The sequence below is a fragment of the Macaca mulatta genome, chromosome 10 (assembly GCF_049350105.2).
Source record: "Macaca mulatta isolate MMU2019108-1 chromosome 10, T2T-MMU8v2.0, whole genome shotgun sequence".
Lineage (NCBI taxonomy): Eukaryota > Metazoa > Chordata > Mammalia > Primates > Cercopithecidae > Macaca > Macaca mulatta.
Window position 1 is genome coordinate 96,432,902 of NC_133415.1, and position 19,306 is coordinate 96,452,207.

Sequence of the window (19,306 nt, forward strand, 5' to 3'; positions counted from 1 at the left end):
AGTGAGTGGATCACTTGAGGTCAGGAGTTCCAGGCCAACCTGGTGAAAGACCGTCTCTACTATCGCGTGCGCCTGTAATCCCAGCTACTGGGGAGGCTGAGGCGGGAGAATCACTTGAACCCGGGAGGCAGAGGTTGCAGCCAGCCGAGATTGCGCCACTGCACTCCAGCCTGGGTAACAGAGCAAGACTATGCCTCGAAAAAGAAGGAAAAAAAAAAAACGGAATGAAGCCCGTTTTGAGCACCACAATAATTTCCAGATGGACTAAAATTTAAATGTTAAAATATTACATCACGAATTAGCCGGGTGTGTTGGGCGCCTGTAGTCCCAGCCACTTGGGAGGCTGAGGCACGAGAATCTCTTGAACCTGGGAGGCGGAGGTTGTGGTGAGCCGAGATTGTGCCACTACACTCCAGCTTGGGCGACAGAGCACACTCTGTCTCAAAAAAAAAAAAAAAAAAAAAAAAGGAAAAAGGAAAAAAAAATTACATTGCAAAGTACTGAAAGAAAGCATTGTTCAATTTATTTATAATCTTAGAATGACAAAAACTCTTCTAAATGTTTCATGTCATCCAGAAGCCAGAAAGGAAAATATTAATACTTTTAATTCTATAAAATTTAAAATCTCTATGGCCTGCAAAATTCAACCAAACCAAAAAAAGTATCAGAAGCCAAATAAATTTAAGAAAATATTTGTTTAATGATCAATTAGAAAATTATGAAACCTGACTGGGTGCAGTGGCTCATGCCTGTAAACCAGCACTTTGGGAGGCTGAGGTAGGAGGATCACTTGAGGCCAGAAGTTTAAGGGCAACATAGCGAGACCTTGCTTCTGCAAAAAATTCAAAAATTAGCTGGGCACTGGTGCGCACCTGTAGTCCCAGTTACCCAGGAGGCTGAGGTGGGATGATTGCTTGAGCCCGGGAGGTCAAGGCTGCGGTGTATCGTGATTGCACACGATACATTCCCAGGCTGGGTCACTGTGTGGGACTTTTATCTCAAATAAGAAGAAGTTTTTAAAAAGAAAAATTTCAAGAGAAAAATGATCGGAGTACCTGGACAAGAAAATCAGAAGAAAAGAAATACAAGTGGCAGAAATCTATAGCAAGGGACCACTATCTCACTAACTTCAAAGTGGAAATTAAAACAGTAATGAGGGCTTTTTTTTTTTTTTTTTGGCAAAGACGACAAAGACTGAAAATAGGATTGTGTGGAAACAGAAGCATGTTAGTGGAAGTATAAAATCATAATTTTTTGGAGGGCAATTTGGAAATGATTTACTCAGCCATTCAATAGGTAAGAATCTACAAATAGGCAAAGTGCAGAAAAACATGTTGTTTAACATTGATGTTTTTACTATTGTTTTATAAAATATTTGATAAAAGATGTCAATCAGTATATGACTGGTTAAATAAATTATGGTAGATCCATAAAATGAATACTGTGCAGCTGTTTTTGTTGTTGTTGTTGTTTAAAGACAGGGTCTCGCTCTGTTCTCTAGGCTGGAGTGCAGAGTGAGGTGATTGTGGCTCACTGCAGCCTCAACCTCCTGGGCTCAAGCAATCCTCTCACCTCAGCCTCCTGAATAGCTGGGACTAAGATATGTGCCAGCATGCCCTGCTGATTTTTGTAGAGATGTGGTCCAGGCTGGTCTGGAACTGCTGAGCTCAAGCGATCCTCCTACCTCAGCCTCCCAAAGTGCTGGAATTACAGGCATAAGCCACTGCACCCAGCCCTGTGTAGCTGTTTAAAAGAATATGGTAGATCCATGTGTACTGACAAAGAAAGATGTCAAATATACAAGGTTAGGTGAACCAAATGTTTCAGAGTAATGCGTGTGGTAAGATCCTATTTCATAAAATAAAACTGTAAGTTAATATATGTATAAAAAGAATGTAGAACTGGGTGCAGTGGCTCACCCCTGTAATCCCAGCACTTTGGGAGGCCAAGGCGGGCGGATCACGAGGTCAGGAGTTCGATACCAGCCTGACCAACATGGTGAAACCGTGTCTCTACTAAAAATACAAAAATTAGCCAGGAATGGTGGCACTTGCCTGTAATCCCAGCAACTCAGGAGGCTGAGGGAGGAGAATCGCTTGAACCCAGGAGATGGAGGTTGCAGTGAGCCGAGATCATGCTGTTGCACTCCAGCATGGAAGATAGAGCAAGACTCCATCTCAAAAAAAAGAAAAGAAAAGAAAAAAAGAATCTAGAAGACTATACCCTGCGCTTAACAGTAGTTAGCAGTGATGAATCAGGTTGGAAACATGGTCTTGGGACACAAGAGCAGGGTGATGGCGGGGCAGGGCCATAGGTGTAGGCTGTTGGGAGGGTCTGGGCAAGAGGTGGAAAGCAAAAATGGGTAGGGGAGGGCTGGGTTGGTTTTGGTATTAGGTTTCTGTGCTGTGCTTTTGCATTTCATTCTTGACCTTTGAGAATTGTAGGAATTTCCTAGATAGGTTTCAGTTGTATGCCCTTTCTTGATAAATAGTAGTAGAAGGCAACTATTTATTGCTTTTAGGGTCTTTGGAATATTGTTTATTGATTTTCTGATCCCTTCTTTCTTCCGTAAGGTAACCATGGAGAAAGAGCTGCGGAGCACCATTGTTTTCAATGCCTACAAAAAGGAGATATTTACCACCAACAACGGCTATAAATCCATGCAGAAAAAACTTCGGAGTAATTGGAAGATTCAGAGGTGACCGACCATGTATATTGTTTTCCCTTCTAAATGATATTGTCCTGCTGATAAAGCTGAGAAGTCTTTATTTTCTTATGTAACATAGATTGTTTAGGTGGGAGAAGCTCAATTTAAAGATTATTCAGAATTAGGTCTGGCGCGGTGGCTCACGCCTGTAATCCCAGCACTTTGGGAGGCTGAGGCAGGCGGATCACAAGGTCAGCGATCAAGACTGGCCATCACGGTGGCTAACACCTGTAATCCCAGCACTTTGGGATGCCAAGGCGGGTGGATCACGAGGTCAGGGGTTCAAGACAAGCCTGGACAAGATGGTGAAACCCCATCTCTACTAAAAATTTTTTAAAAATTAGCCAGGCATGGTGGCAAGTTCCTGTAATCCCAGCTCCTTGGGAGGCTGAAGCAGAGAATTGCTTGAACCTGGGAGGCGGAGGTTGCAGTGAGCCGAGATTGCGCCACTGCACTCCAGCCTGGGCAACAGAGTGAGACTCTATCTCAAAAAAAAAAAAGAAAAATCAAGACCATCCTGGCCAACATGGTGAAACCCCGTCTCTACTAAAATTACAAAAATTAGCTGGGTATGATGGTGCCTGCGTATAGTCCCAGCTACTCGGGAGGCTGAGGCAGGAGAATCACTTAAACCCAGAAGGCGGAGGTTATAGTAAGCTGAGATCGCGCCACTGCACTCCAGCTTGGTGACAGAGCAAGACTCTGTCTCAAAAAATAAAAAAATTATTCATAATTAAATAAATTCTTATTAAAAGATCTCTTGGACAGGACGCAGTGGCTCATGCCTGTAATCCCAGCACTTTGGGAGGCTGAAGCAGGCAGATCACTTGAGTTGATAGTGCGTGCCTATAATCCCAGCTACTAAGGAGGTTGAGGGACAAGAATTCCTTGAACCCAGGCAGTGAAGCCTGCAGTGAGCCGAGATCATGCCACTGCACTCCAGCCTGGGCAACAGAGGGAAACTGTCAAAAACAAAAACCAAAAAACATTTCTTCTGAAATCAGCAATTAGGATATTATTAAAGCAGCATATTATTAAGTTGTCTTCCAAATCACACACCAAAAAATTATTCTAATTATACACATGTAGCTTTTTAAGATTTAGAGGCTTTCTTCATATTTTGACTGAGGTCAGAACTAGGGAAAGGAAACATGAGAATTAAATGAGAATAACTTTGACTTTGTGTATGTGTATGTTTCTTCTTAATAGGTGAGGATATGTAATCATACGAGCTAATGGTAGGGCTGATTGAATTAGTAGTTGAGGACTTCCTTATGCTTTAGCATGGCTTGATTTGAACACCTTGACTTACTGGAAGTATTTGGACAGAGGCCAGATGACTCTGGGGCAGGCCTTAGAAGGAATTCTCACTTTGGGAGAGAGACTGGACCAGTTACATCTAAGTCCCTTCATCTCTGAGCCTCTGTGGCCTCTGCTTCCAAATAGTTGAGAGACTAAAACAATACATAAATTGATTTAAATTATGGACCTAATATTTGCTTTTAAAATTGTATTTCTAGCTTAAAAGATGAAATCACATCTGAGAAGTTAAATGGAGTGAAACTGTGGATTACAGCTGGACCAAGGGAAAAATTTACTGCAGCTGAGGTAAGAAATATCCACTAAAGAAGGAATATGGGGCCGGGCGCGGTGGCTCACGCCTATAATCCCAGCACTTTGGGAGGCCGAGGCGGGCGGATCACAAGGTCAGGAGATGGAGACCACGGTGAAACCCCGTCTCTACTAAAAATACAAAAAATTAGCCGGGCGCGGTGGCGGGCGCCTGTAGTCCCAGCTACTCTGGAGGCTGAGGCAGGAGAATGGCGTAAACCCAGGAGGCGGAGCTTGCAGTGAGCCGAGATCGCGCCACTGCACTCCAGCCTGGGCGACAGAGCGAGACTCCGTCTCAAAAAACAAAAAAAACAAAAAACAAAAAACAAAAAAAACAAAAAAAAAAGGCCGGGCGCGGTGGCTCAAGCCTGTAATCCCAGCACTTTGGGAGGCCGAGACGGGCGGATCACGAGGTCAGGAGATCGAGACCATCCTGGCTAACACGGTGAAACCCCGTCTCTACTAAAAAATACAAAAAAAACTAGCCGGGCGAGGTGGCGGGCGCCTGTAGTCCCAGCTACTCGGGAGGCTGAGGCAGGAGAATGGCGTGAACCCGGGAGGCGGAGCTTGCAGTGAGCTGAGGTCCGGCCACTGCACTCCAGCCTGGGCGACAGAGCGAGACTCCGTCTCAAAAAAAAAAAAACAAAAAACAAAAAACAAAAAAAACAAAAAAAAAAAAAAAGAAGGAATATGGTGAAATGATTAAGAGCCTGGGCTCTGAAATACTGGATCTGAATCCTCCTTCACCACTTACTGTGTGGCCTTAAGGTAGTCACTTCATCTCTCTTTTCATCATGGAATTGTGATGATTAACCAAGATGCTTCATGTAAAGTATCAAACACATAGTGTGGGCCAATTAAATATTAGCCACATTTCTTTTTTTTTTTTTTTTTTGAGACAGTCTCACTCTGTCACCCAGGCTGGAGTGTAGTGGCGTAATCTCAGCTCACGGCGACCTCCGCCTCCCGGGTTCAAGCAATTCTCCCTGCCTTAGCCTCCTGAGTAGCTGGGACTACAGGTGCCCACCACCACGCCTGGCTAATTTTTGTATTTTTAGTGGCAACGGGGTTTCACCATATTGGCCAGGCTGGTCTCAAACTCCTGACCTTATGCTGCCTACCTCAGCCTCCCGAAGTGCTGGGATTATAGGCGTGAGCCACTGCGCCCGGCCACTAGCCACACTTCTTTGCTATATTTTTGCTTTGAAAATAGGAAAATTCTGCCAGGTGCGGTGGCTCATACCTGTAATCCCAGCGCTTTGGGAGGCCGAGGCAGGTGGATCACCTGAGGTCGAGAGTTCGAGACCACCCTGACCAACATGGAGAAACCCCATCTCTACTAAAAATACAAAATTAGCCAGGCCTGGTGACGTGTTCCTGTAATCCCAGCTACTCGGGAGGCTGAGGCAGGAGAATTGCTTGAACCCAGGAGGCGGAGGTTACTGTGAGCCAAGATTGTGCTATTCGCACTTCAGCCTGGGCAACAAGAGCAAAACTCCATCTCAGAAAAAAAAAAAAAGGAAAATTCCATTTAAAATAAAGATATTTATTATTCTGGTTTATGGAATGGATAAAGAATGATAAATGTAAGGCCCAGAATACAAATGACAAGTATTGGTGAGAATGGGAAGTTATTGGAACCCTTCCACACTGATGGTGGGAATGTAAAATGGTGCAGTCACCATGAAAAACAGTATGGCAGTTCCTCAAAAATTTAAGCATAAAATTGCCATATGATGGCTGTGTGTGATGGCCCATGCTTGTAATCCCAGCACTTTGGGAGGCTGAGGCGTGTGGATCACTTGAGGTCAGGAGTTTGAGACTAGCCTGGCCAACATAGTGAAACCCCGTCTCTACTAAAAATACGAAAATTAGCCAGGCGTGATGGTGTGCACCTGTAATCCCAGCTACTTGGGAGGCTGAGGCAGGAGAATCACTTGAACCTGGGAGGCAGAGTTGCAGTGAGCAGGGATCGGGTCACTGGACTCCAGCCTGGGCAACAGAGGGAGACTCCATTTCAAAAAAAAAAAACAAAAAAAAAGCCTGCCATATGATCTAGCAATTCCACTTCTGGGTATATGCTCAAAAGAATGGAAAACCGGATCTCAAAGAGATAATTGCACACCTATCTTCTTAGCAGCACTATTCACAATAGCCAAAATGTGGAAATAGCCCAAGTATCCATTGGCAGATGAATAGATAAGATATGGTATATACATACAATGGAGTATTATTCAGTCTTAAATAGGAAGATAATTCTGATACATGCTACAACATGAATAAATCTTGAGGACATTATGCCAGATGAAAATAAGGCAGACACTAAAAGACAAATACTGTATTTCACTTATGCAAGCATGAGGTATGTAGAGTAGTCGAATTTGTAGAGACAGAAAATAGAAGGGTGGTGATTGCCAGGACCTGGGGGAAGTGGGGAATGGAGAGTTGCTGTTTAATAGGTATAGAGTTGCAGTTTTGCAAGATGAAAGCAGTTCTGCAGATTGGTTGCCCAACTGTGTGAGTATATTTAATACTGCTGGACTAGGCCAGGCACAGTGGCTCACACCTCTAACCCCAGCACTTTGGTAGGCTAAGGTGGGTGGATCACTTGAGGCTAGGAGTTCGAGACCAGCCTGGCCAACATGGTGAAACCCCATCTCTACTAAAAATACAAAAATTAGCCGACGTGGTGGCGCACGCTTGTACTCCCAGTTACTTGGGAGGTGGAGGCGGGAGAATCGCTTGAACATGGGAGGCAGAGGTTGCGGTGAGCCGAGATTGCGCCACTGCACTCCAGCCTGGGCGACAGAGACCCTGTCTGAAAAGAGAAAACAAAAAAAACTGCTGAACTATATACTTCAGAATGGTTAAGATGGTAAATTTAGGAAAAGTTAGGTGTGTTTTTTCACAGTCAATAAAACAAAAATCCCAGAACATAGAAAGAGCCATTTTACAGAGAATGGGAAGTACCTTTGTGCTCAGAGAGAATATGGGGAGTAGGGAGGATGAGGCAGGGCAAGGCCAATGTGGTCCTTAGATTGAGGCCAGCCACGGTCTCCTGCTGTTTCTCTGGGTGGTGCCATGGGGAAGAGGTCCAATGGGGAGCATTTCTAGTGTCCTTTGTTTCTCAATTTGATTGCAAGGCGAGCTTCCCCTCTGGGAATGGCATGGAGAGAGACATGATTGTTTGATCAGGTTAATTGACAGAAGGAGTAGGAATTACCATTGGCATTGTGGAAGTAACCAGCAACTCCAACCCACTGAGACCTTGAGGGAAATGTACACACAGAGGGCAGTGGCCTGCAGAGCAACACTCTATTACTTGTTGGGCTTTGGCTCCATCTCCCCATCCACCTAGCGAAGCCAGTGAGAGTTGGCCTGATGTTTGCCAGGAACCAACCAGCCTCGGGAACACAGGGGCATCCAGAGAGAGGGTCAGAACTTGGTGCCTGGGCCTTTTCCCAAGTGGAGATGGGTGCCAGGCCAAGCCTTAGTTTGGGCTTCCAGGGATGGAAGGCTGTTGCATCCAAGAGACACAAGTCCTTCGAGAGGCAAGTCTGATGTAACTTTATCCTAATAAAACGTCCTCTCCCAGACCAGTCCCTGACACCATGCCTTCTCTTTGGAGTTGGAGTGAGGTGGGAAGAAAAGGGAGAAAAGCTATTAGCTTTTTTTTCTAGGAACCAGCATGCCCTTGTGTTACAGTTCTTCCAATAGGCTCATGCTGGTGAGATCACTGCTTTCCTTGTCATAGCTGCTGGCCTCCTAGACTGTTACCCCTGGAGAGCTGTGTGATGCCTTTTTCATGTTGGCTTCCAGAAACTTCTGTGACAGGACAGACATCATATGTCTGATATTTGGTGCTAGTATCAGGCTAGAAACTAGGCTGAACAGTCTTCCCTTATTTCCACCTCAACTGCATTAACGCATCAGACTAGCTTTGTGGTGGTATTCAGTTACGACCAGGTAACCACATGGCTGAGACTAGTATTTTCCAACCCTAACAGACCAGCATCCACCTATATTACCAGTGCCAACTTTGTTACCCTGAATTGAAATGCAAAGATAATCTAAACCACCACCATTAAAAAAGTAAAGCAATACAGCTTCCTAACTTTAATGTACATAAATTAGAGGATGATTTATGAAAGAATATATGTATTTCAAATTGTAAATGTTTAGGCATATATATACTAGGAGAATATACATATTTCAGTTTGTTAATGCTTGGTCATACATACATTAGAACACTTCTTTATGTTTGACATTTTGAAATAAATGTGTAATAAATGTATAGAATTCCCATGAATGGGATAGCTACATATGCAGACTGGAGGAAGTGATGTATTGGCAATTCAAATCACGAGCCGTGTTGCTGTCGGTGATGTGATTTTTCCAAAATATTGACTAACTCTTGGTAAAGTTCTATTAATAAAAAGAGTATAATTCTTCTCTCAGTTTACATGGTAGTTGGGTACCTGGGAATTCAGTATATGTTAAGTTGTGCAAAAAATACTTTGTGCAGTATTTACGTATAATTTGGGCTGGGCGCAGTAGCTTACTCCTGTAATCCCAGGAGTTTGGGAGGCCGAGGCGGGTGGATCACCTTAGGTCAGGAGTTTGAGATCAACCTGGCCAACATGGTGAAACCTTGTCTCTGCTAAAAATACAAAAATTAGCTGGGTGTGGTGGCAGGCGCCTGTGGTCACAGCTACTCAGGAGGCTGAGGCAGGAGAATCACTTGAACCCAGAAGGTGAAAGTTGCAGTGAGCCGAGATTGAGCCACTGCAGCATGGGTGACAGAGCGAGACTTCATCTCAAAAAAAATAAATAAATTGGAGTTAGATTTTAGGCTAAGCTTCATTTGTTTGTTTGCTTTTTCTTTTTTAAACCTATGTGACTATCTGAGAAGATAGTCATGTCTTCTCATGTGAAACAGTTCTTTACTGTGTGGGACTGGTCTGAATATTGCAGGACCTTAACTTCCCTGCCCTTCACCCACTAAAATGTTCTTAAACATTAACATTATGGCATTAATATTATGCCGTATTAATATTAATATTATGGTGATCCATAATACATGCTAGATGATTTAAATGCCTCCACTGAGAGCCACTGGCCTGGATCACCCAGTCTTGATTACATGAAATATCTCACATTTGCTGCCACACTGTAAAACTTAACAGTGTGAATGCATTCTAAGCCAATTTCTAAAATTTAAGTCTGTAAAATTAATCTTTCTTCCTGTTTTTGCGATAAAGAAATAAGAAACCTCCAATTTGTACCAAATATCTGTTCTTTTGTTAGAAGGGTCTCACTTACATGCAGAGCTGGAAACTGGGTCATAATTAATTCGTGGAAGCTCCTTCAACTTTTGCCCATCTGTGTTATTGCACACCACGTCCTTCATGTGTCTTTTTCTTCCAATGCCAGATGGCCAATAGGACACAGTAGATACTAATACTTACTGTACACTCATTGCATTTAGGCAACATGGACAAATCCCAGAACCACATAATCATAAATACCAAGTCCCAGTAGAATTTCCCAAGTGAAAGCTATGTTCTGAGAATATATATTGCAAACTAGATCTGGCTTGCTGTTATCAGTCATAGAACATAGCATATATTTACGGCTATCTGGGAAGAGGAGTTTGAGAGGAAATCAAAAGGAAGAAAAAGGAAGATGAATTTAGGGAGAGATTCAGTCTGTTGTTCAGGGTCCAGGATCCATGCAGTTATAACCCATTTGTTTTGTTTTTCTGTTGTTGTTCCAAAAAATATTTACTAAGGATCTGTTATGTACCTAGTTATGTGCCAGGTTCTAGGACTAACGCTAGGGATCAAAGTCAAATAGCACTTGATCTCTCCATTCTAGGAACTGATAGTCTAGGGGAAATGAAACAAATGGACCATCTACTGATAATGATCAATGTTCTAAGTTCCACATTTCTACAGAAGCACAGAAAAGAGGCATTGGATTATTGGGCCCAGAGGAAATGGACTTTGAGCTGATTTTTTTTTTTTTTTTTTTTTTTTTAGACAAGAGTTTTGCTCTGTTGCCAGATTGGAGTGCATTGGTGCATTCTCAGCTAATTGCAACCTCCGCCTCCCAGGTTCAACTGATTCTCCTGCCTCAGCCTCCTGAGTAGCTGGAATTACAGGCATCTGCCAACACACCTGGCTATTTTTTGTATTTTTAGTAGACACGGGGTTTCACCATGTTGGCCAGGCTGGTCTCGAGCTCCTGACCTCAAGTGATCCACCCACCTTAGCCTCCCAAAGTGTTGGGATTACAGGCGTGAGCCACTGTGCCTCACCTTAATTTTGATTTTGAAATAATTCATTTTTTTATTTTGTTTTGTTTTTTTATTGTGTTTCATTTTTGAGACGGAATCTTGCTCTTTTGCCCAGGCTGGAATGCAGTGGTGCGATCTCAGCTCACTGCAACCTTCACCACCTGGGTTTAAGCAATTCCCCGCTCTCAGCCTCCTGAGTAGCTGGGACTACAGGTGCATACCACCATGCCTGGCTAAGTTTTGTGTTTTTAGTAGAGATGGGGTTTCACCATGTTGGCCAAGCCGATCTTGAACTCCTAACCTCAGGTGATCTGCCTACTTGGCTTCCAAAGATTCATTTGTTTTGTTTTTGTTTTTGTTTTTGAGACAGAGTCTCACTCTGTTGCCCAGGCTGGAGTGCAGTGGCGCAATCTTGGCTCACTGCAAGCTCCGCCTCCCAGGTTCACGCCATTCTCCTGCTTCAGCCTCCCGAGTAGCTGGGATGACAGGCACCCACCACCACGCCCAGCTAATTTTTTTTATTTTTATTTTTAATAGAGTCGGGGTTTCACCGTGGTCTCGATCTCCTGACCTCGTGATCTGCCCGCCTCGGCCTCCCAAAGTGTTGGGATTACAGGCATGAGCCACCGTGCCCGGCCAGATTCATTTGTTTTATGCAGTGTGGCGAAGTCAGGGGGAGAGGAAAATTCAGGGAGCATGCAAGAGCAAGAGGGCCTTGCTGTGGCAAAGCTAGTCTGGGCAGTAGTTTCCAAAGTAGGATGCATGTGATCAATCAATGGGGTGCCAGAAGGAAATTACGTTTATTATTCATATTTTCATTACCCTTAAAACATTTTCTTTTTGAGAGTTGTTTTAAATTATAAAGTGCATATTTTGTATAGAGATACATACATATTGGATGTATTTATATACATGTTCAGATTTTTTTCTGCTGGAGTGCTTGATGAAGAGAGTTAAGAAACTGTTTGTCTGGACCACCCACCCCAGATTTTCTCAGGCTAGACCAGCAAGATCAACCCTAGATTTTTCTCCCATCCCCAGCTTTGTGAAAACAAGAGAGAGCTTCCAGGAGATAAACAGAAAACATGCATTTCTGTCTATGGTGTAGTTGGTCAATGACCTTGAACAGAATTTCTCCCAGGTGTGGTATGAAATGTGTTCATCCTGATATCCTCTGTGGGCCGTCAAGAGAAGGCGTTGTCTAAATTAGTGGTTCTTAACCAGGGTGATTCTATTTCTTCTTCTCCTGAGGGAACGTGGCAATCTCAAGAGACATTTTTGGTTAGTAGGTGGAGACCAGGGGTGCCTCTGAATGGAGAACTGAGCGCTTCCTTTAGTTAAGTTTTTCACTTTTGACTTGCTGTCTGATAGCTTTGAAACTGTAAGTTTACTTTGAGTATTTTGGAGCTTTATGCTCAGAGACAAGCTTGGAGATCCTACATAGAGAGTACTTTTTATCTCATATACATTTATATGTAAATGCCTTATAGATTTGAAGTATTTATTTTTCATCTAGTTAAGATCTTATGGTATTTCGGGCAAAAGTCTTTTGAGTATATTCATAGATTGCTTTTTTCCTTTGTGTAGTTTGAAATCCTGAAGAAATATCTTGACAGCGGTGGAGATGTCCTTGTGATGCTAGGAGAAGGTGGAGAATCCAGATTTGACACCAATATTAACTTTTTACTGGAAGAATATGGAATCATGGTTAATAATGGTAATTAGTATTATTATTTTCAGTAGAGGCAGTAATTTTCTATCTATTATTTTATATCATAGCCCTCTAGGTCCAGTGGCATAATGGAAAAAGCCCTGGGCTGTGTATGCATGTTTTAATGTTCCATTCTCATCAGCAGTCTGAGCCTCCTAGGTTTGGGCTGCTTCCATTTATAAAGTGAGATGGATTGGAACCAAGTTCCAGGGTGCCTTTCAGGTAAAAATTGGTATGAGTCTATAATATCAAACTTATTTCTAACCTAAAATATACCTCCTTCTGTTTTTCCCTCATAGATGCTGTGGTTAGAAATGTATATCACAAATATTTCCATCCTAAAGAAGCTCTAGTTTCCAGTGGAGTCTTGAACAGGTAAGCATGTTGAAAGCAGAAATATCTTGGCCAGGTGTCGCTGCTCACGCCTGTAATCCCAGCACTTTGGGAAGCCAAGGCTGACGGATCATTTGAGATCAGGAGTTCAAAACGGGCCTGGCCAACATGAAACCCCATCTCCCCATCTAAAAATACAAAAAAATTAGCCAGGCATGGTGGCAGGCGCCTGTAATCCCAGCTACTCGGGAGGCTGAGGCAGGAGAATCGCTTGAGCCTGGGAAGCAGAGGTTGTATTGAGCTGAGATTGTGATATTGTACTCTGGCCTGGGTGACAGAGCAAGACTCCGTCTCAAAAAATAAATAAAGCAGAAATATCCTTACACATAACTCTCATTTCTTCTACATAAATCTTCCCTCATCTCTTCTCACACATTCTTTTCACTGCCCCTTCTTCTTTCTTTTTTTATGTTGTTATAATTTATTTTACTATATTACTACTCATTCATCAAATTATTTTTCTTCATCTTTTGAAACTTACTTCACATTCAACTTATTTTTTATTTATATATATATATGTATGTATTTTTTGAGACAGAGTCTTGCTCTGTTGCTCAGGCTGGAATGCAGTGGTGGGAACACAGTTCACTGCAGCCTTGACCTCCCAGGCTTAAGCAATCCTCCCACCTTAGCCTCATATTTACTGTGCTAATGAATACAGTGTGAAATTCTCAAATTTTTTTTGTTTACTAGATTTTAATTTTTCTTCTTCAAGGGAAATTAGCCGAGCTGCAGGAAAGGCTGTGCCTGGGATCATTGATGAGGAAAGCAGTGGAAACAATGCCCAGTGAGTGTGTTTTCTGATGCCACATGAGGAGGATGTATCATTTTGAAGAGTCTTCTTTTTCAAAATGAAAAGAGCTTTTGTTTCTGGTTACAAAAATAATCAGAATTTGAACAGTTCAAGAGGAAAAAAAGTAGAAGCTCTGCACTGTAAGTCCATGCTCCTCCCCCTGAAGGTAGTCTTAATAATATAGTATTTAGGCCTGGCACGGTGTCTCACGCCTGTAATTCCAGCACTTTGGGAGGCCGAGGCGGGTGAATCACCTAAGGTCAGGAGTTTGAGATGAGCATAACCAACATGGCAAAATCCCATCTCTACTAAAACTACAAAAATTAGCCAGGTGTGGTGGTGTGTGCCTGTAGTCCCAGCTACTCGGGAAGCTGAGACAGGAGAATCATTTGAAACCTGAAGGTGGAGGTTGCAGTGAGCCCAGATTGCACCACTGCACTCCAGCCTCGGCAACAGAGCAATACTCCATATGGTATTTAGATTTCTAGGGGTTTTTTTTCCATTTATAAAGTTATAGGTAAGTACCTCTTCCTTTTTAATGACTGGATTAAATTGGATCTATCCCAGTTTATCTAACCAACTCCCTATTATTGGACATTTAAGTAGTTTATAATGTTTTTCTTTAATAATACCACCTGATGTTTGTCAAACATTGACTGTGTGACAGGCATGTATTACCTCATTTAATCCTTACAACTCTGGAAAGTTAGAGATGAGATACAGAGACATAATTGCCCAAATGCACATGACTACTCTGTGTCAGAACTTAGATGCAACCATAGGCAGTCTATTCTAGAGCCTGCACTCTTAACTTCTGTTCTGTATTATTGTTATAAACAATTTTATAGCCGGGTGTGGTAGCTCACTCCTGTCATCCCAGCACTTTGGGAGGCCAAGGCGAGTGGATCACCTGAGGTCAGGAGTTTGAAACCAGCCTGGCTAACATGGCGAAACCCCGTCTCTACTAAAAATAGAAAATTTAGCCGGGCGTGGTGGTGGGCGCCTATAATCCCAGCTACTTGGGAGGCTGAGGCAGGAGAATCGCTTGAACCTGGGAGGCAGAGGTTGCAGTGAGCTGCCGTCGCACCACTGCACTCTAGCCTGGGGGACAGAGGGAGACTTCATCTTAAAAAAAAAAAAATTATATTTGTTATTATAAATAATAAAGCACAAATGAACATCTTTTTTTTTTTTTTTTGAGACGGAGTCTCACTTTGTCACCCAGGCTGGAGTGCAGTGGCACAATCTCAGCTCACTGCAACCTCCACCTCCCAGGTTCAAGCGATTCTCCCGCCTCAGCCTCCTGTGTAGCTGGGATTACAGGTGTCCACCACCACACCCAGCTAATTTCTGTATTTTTAGTAGAGATGGGGTTTCACCATGTCAGTCAGGCTGGTCTTGAACTCCTGACCTCAGGTAATCCACCTGCCTCAGCCTCCCAAAGTGCTGGGATAAGTGAACATCTTTGTATGTACAGTTTTGTGCACTTGTGGTAGTATTTTTTAGGGTAAATTTCTCAGCATTGAAATTTCTGGGTCAGAGGTCTTCCAACAGATGGGTTACCAAATGTAGTGTATTACCAGATGTCTCTCAGGGAGGTGGTACCACTGACAGTCCCTATGAGCACACCCCTTTTTCCTCTCTTGCTAGCACGGAGTATTCTAGTAAACATGGTATCTGTTTCTTTAAATTTGCATTTTTAAAAATTATTAGTGCATAGGATGACCTTTAAAGTCTACTGGCTGATTGTATTTCTTCTGTGAATTTCATGTTCACTGCTTTTTGGCCATTTTTCTATTGATGATTTGTCTTTTTGCATTCATTTATAATGCCTCCATACTTTGAAATATTTTACCCAATAAAAATTGACATTTGTATGTAATTAAAGCATGTTACAAAGTTTTAGTAGTGAAAATAATGTGGTCCGGTTACTGTGGCTCACCCCTGTAATCCCAATACTTTGGGAGGCTGAGGCAGGCAGATCACTTGAGCTCAGGAGTTCAAGACCAGCTTGGGCAACATGGCAAAACCCTGGCTTTACAAAGAAATACAAAAATTTAGCCGGGCATTGGTGGCTCACACCTGTATTCCCAGCTACACGGGAGACTGAGGCTGGAGAATTGCTTGAACCCGGGAAGCAGAGGTGGCAGTGAGCTGAGATCGTGCCACTGCACTCCAGCCTGGGTGACAGATGAGACCCTGTCTCAAAAAATATGTAAATAAAATGAAATTAAAAAATAAAATAATGTGATTGGCTGTGTGCAGTGGCTCACACCTATAATCCCAGCACTTTGGGAGGTCGAGATGGGCCGATGGGTTGAGGCCAAGAGTTCAAGGCCGGGCGCAGTGGCTCATGCCTGTAATCCCAGCGCTTTGGGAGGCCGAGGCGGGTGGATCACAAGGTCAGGAGATGGAGACCACGGTGAAACCCCGTCTCTACTAAAAATACAAAAAATTAGCCGGGCGCGGTTGTGGGCGCCTGTAGTCCCAGCTACTCGGGAGGCTGAGGCAGGAGAATGGCGTGAACCCGGGAGGCGGAGCTTGCAGTGAGCCGAGATCGCGCCACTGCACTCCAGCCTGGGCGACAGAGCGAGACTCCGTCTCCAAAAAAAAAAAAAAAAAAAAAAAAAGAGTTCAAGACCAGTCTGGGCAACATAGTGGGACCCTGTCTCTACAAAAAAAAAAAAAAAAAAAACTTTAAAGATGAGCCATATGTGGTGGCACAAACCCATAGTCCCAGCTACTCTAGAGGCAGAGGCAAGAGGATTGCTTGAACCCAGAAGGTCGAGGCTGCAGTGAATCATGATCATGCCACTATACTGCAGCCTGGGTGACAGAGCACGACTGTCTCAAAAAATAAATAAATAAATAAATAAATAAATAAATAAATAAAATGTGGTCGTAGTCCAGAAATAGTTAAAAGAAAATAAATAATACAGATTAAAATTAGACCAAAAACATATATGGAGGGTGGGGGTTATTTGTGTATAGTAAAAGTGGCATTTCAAATATTAGAAATGGATGGCATAATTCTGGGTAACCATTTGGAGAAATAGTTTCATTTTCATACTGCACCCCAAAATGTATTCTGGATAGGCTAAAACTTTTAATATTAAAAATGAAAGCATATGCCGGCCGCGGTGGCTCATGCCTGTAATCCCAGCACTTTGGGAGGCTGAGGCAGATGGATCATGAGGTCAGGAGTTCAAGACCTGCCTGGCCAATATGGTGAAACCCTGTCTGTACTAAAAATACAAAAATTAGGCCGGGTGCAGTGGTTCACGCCTGTAAGCCCAACACTTTGGGAGGCTGAGGTGGGCAGATCACCTGAGATCAGGCGTTTGAGACCAGCCTGACCAACATGGTGAAACCCCATCTCTATAAAAATACAAAATTAGCCAGGGATGGTGGCAGGCACCTGTAATCTCAGCTACTCAGGAAGCTGAGACAGGAGAATCACTTGAACCCGGGAGGTGGAAGTTGCATTGAGCCAAGATCATGCCATTGCACTCTGGCCTGGGCAACAGGAGCGAAACTCTGTCTCAAAAAAAAAAAAAAAAATTAGCCTGGTGTGGTGGTGCACGCCTGTAATCCCAGCTACTCAGGAGGCTGAGGCAGGAGAATTGCTTGAACCCAGGAGGCAGAGGTTGCCGTGAGCCGAGATCGCACCACTGCGCTCCAGCCTGGGCAACAGAGCAAGACTCCATCTCGAAAAAATAAAATAAAAATTAAATTAAATTTAATTTAATTTAAAAAGAAAGCATAGAAGTACTTAAAGAAACCCAGGTACGATGGCTCACGCATGTAATCCCAGCACTTTGGGAGACTGAGACAGGCAGATCACCTGAGGTTAAGAGTTCAAGACGAGCCTGGCCAACCCCCATCTCTACTAAAAAATACAAAACTTAGCCAAATGTGGTGGTACAAACCTGTAATCCCAGCTACTCGGGAGGCTGAGGCAGGAGAATTGCTTGAACCCGGGAGGCGGAGGTTGCAATGAGCTGAGATCGCACCACTGCACTTAAGCCTGGGTGACAGAGCGAGACAACCAACTCAGAAAAAAAAAAAAAAGTACTTAAAAAAAGTAGGTGAATATTTTAAATTCTTGAAGTAGGGAAGACCTTTCTTAGTAGAAACCAAAGTCAAGTCATAAGGGGGAATATGTGTAGCAATATAATTCATAGTTAATATTTTTGACTGTCAAGAATCAATCTAGGCTGGGTGCAGTGGCTCATACCTGTAATCCCAGCACTTTGGGAGGCCGAGGCGGGAGAATCACGAGGTCAGGAGTTAGAGACCAGCCTGGCTAGCATGGTGAAACCCCGTCTCAAAACAAAACAAAACAAAAACAAAAAACAAAATTAGCTGGGCGTGATGGCGAGCACCTTTAGTCCCAGCTACTTGGGAGGCTGAGGCAAGAGAATGGTGTGAACCCGGGAGGCGGAGCTTGCAGTGAGCCAAGATCGCGCCACTGCACTCCAGCCTGGGCGACAGAGCAAGACTCCATCTCAAAAAAAAAAAAAAAAAAGGCCGGGCACGGTGGCTCAAGCCTGTAATCCCAGCACTTTGGGAGGCCGAGACGGGCGGATCACGAGGTCAGGAGATCGAGACCATCCTGGCTAACACGGTGAAACCCCGTCTCTACTAAAAAATACAAAAAACTAGCCGGGCGAGGTGGCGGGTGCCTGTAGTCCCAGCTACTCGGGAGGCTGAGGCAGGAGAATGGCGTAAACCCGGGAGGCGTAGCTTGCAGTGAGCTGAGCGACAGAGCGAGACTCCGTCTCAAAAAAAAAAAAAAAAAAAGGAATCAATCTAATTATTTCACTTTGTATCAGCTCATCCAATTGGTATAGGTAAAAAAAACTGTAGACTTGGAGTTAGAAGGAATTATTAGAAGTTCCTGATTCCCTCTCTTACTTGCCAAGGGTGACCCAAGGCATAGTAACTGTTAGTGTCTGTTTCCCTATCTGTGTAATGGGGACAATGTTAACATTACAAAATCGTTGGAAAATTTCAGTGAGGTGATATTTGTGAAAGTGCTTTGTAAAGTTTAAAGCATAGTACCTTACCTGTTGTTGCATATGACTTTGTAATTAATTATAGTGAAGGGAATATGTCTGGTTGTTCCTTTCCTGGATTATCCAGGAAACACAGCTTCCTGGTAGGCTTTGAGAGATGGACTAGTCCTCCATCGTGCTTTGAAGTATCTTTGCCTGTTGGAGTCTCAGATTCTCCTTTATCCTTATTTCCTGTTATGTCCCTTCTCCCTTCTCTCACTCTGCTGTAGCCATACTGACTTTGTTTTCAATCCTTAAATAAGCGAAGCTCGTACTCATCTTAGGGACTTTACACAAGCTAGTCCCTCTTTTAGGAAAACTCTTTCTGAAACTTTTCACTGAGCTAATCTTACTCATTCACATGTGGTTTGGAAAGTTCTGTTTGGGGAATGGGTGTTTAAGTTTATACTAAGTCTTATCAAAATGTCAGTCTCATTTATTTCTTTTTTTTCTTTCTTTCTTTTTTTTTTTTGGAGACAGAGTTTCACCCAGGCTGGAGTGCAATGGCACCATCTCATCTCACTGCAACCTCTGCTTCCTGGGTTCAAGCAATTCCCTTGACTCCTGAGTAGCTGGGATTACAGATGCCCGTCACCATACCTGGTTAACTTTTGTATTTTGAGTACAGACAGAACTTCACCATGTTGGCCAGGCTGATCTTGAACTCCTAACCTCAGGTGATCCATCGCCTCAACCTCCCAAAGTGCTGAGATTACAGGTGTGAGCCACTGTGCCT

General features: G+C 43.4%; 1 protein-coding gene across 5 annotated transcripts in view; it reads left to right on the forward strand.

Annotated features, from left to right (window-relative positions):
- Positions 1–19,306, forward strand: part of IFT52 (intraflagellar transport 52) — a 54,775-nt gene that overhangs the window by 1,193 nt on the left and 34,276 nt on the right. For 3 of the 5 annotated variants that reach the window (XM_028827171.2, XM_028827169.2, NM_001261644.1), the window contains 5 exon segments: positions 2,574–2,698; positions 4,228–4,315; positions 12,204–12,333; positions 12,627–12,702; positions 13,436–13,507. Coding sequence is in view for 4 of the 5 variants with exons in the window: in XM_028827169.2 (XP_028683002.1) it covers positions 2,580–2,698; positions 4,228–4,315; positions 12,204–12,333; positions 12,627–12,702; positions 13,436–13,507 (485 nt within the window). In the remaining variant the exon portion in view is untranslated. 5 annotated transcript variants of the gene reach the window in all.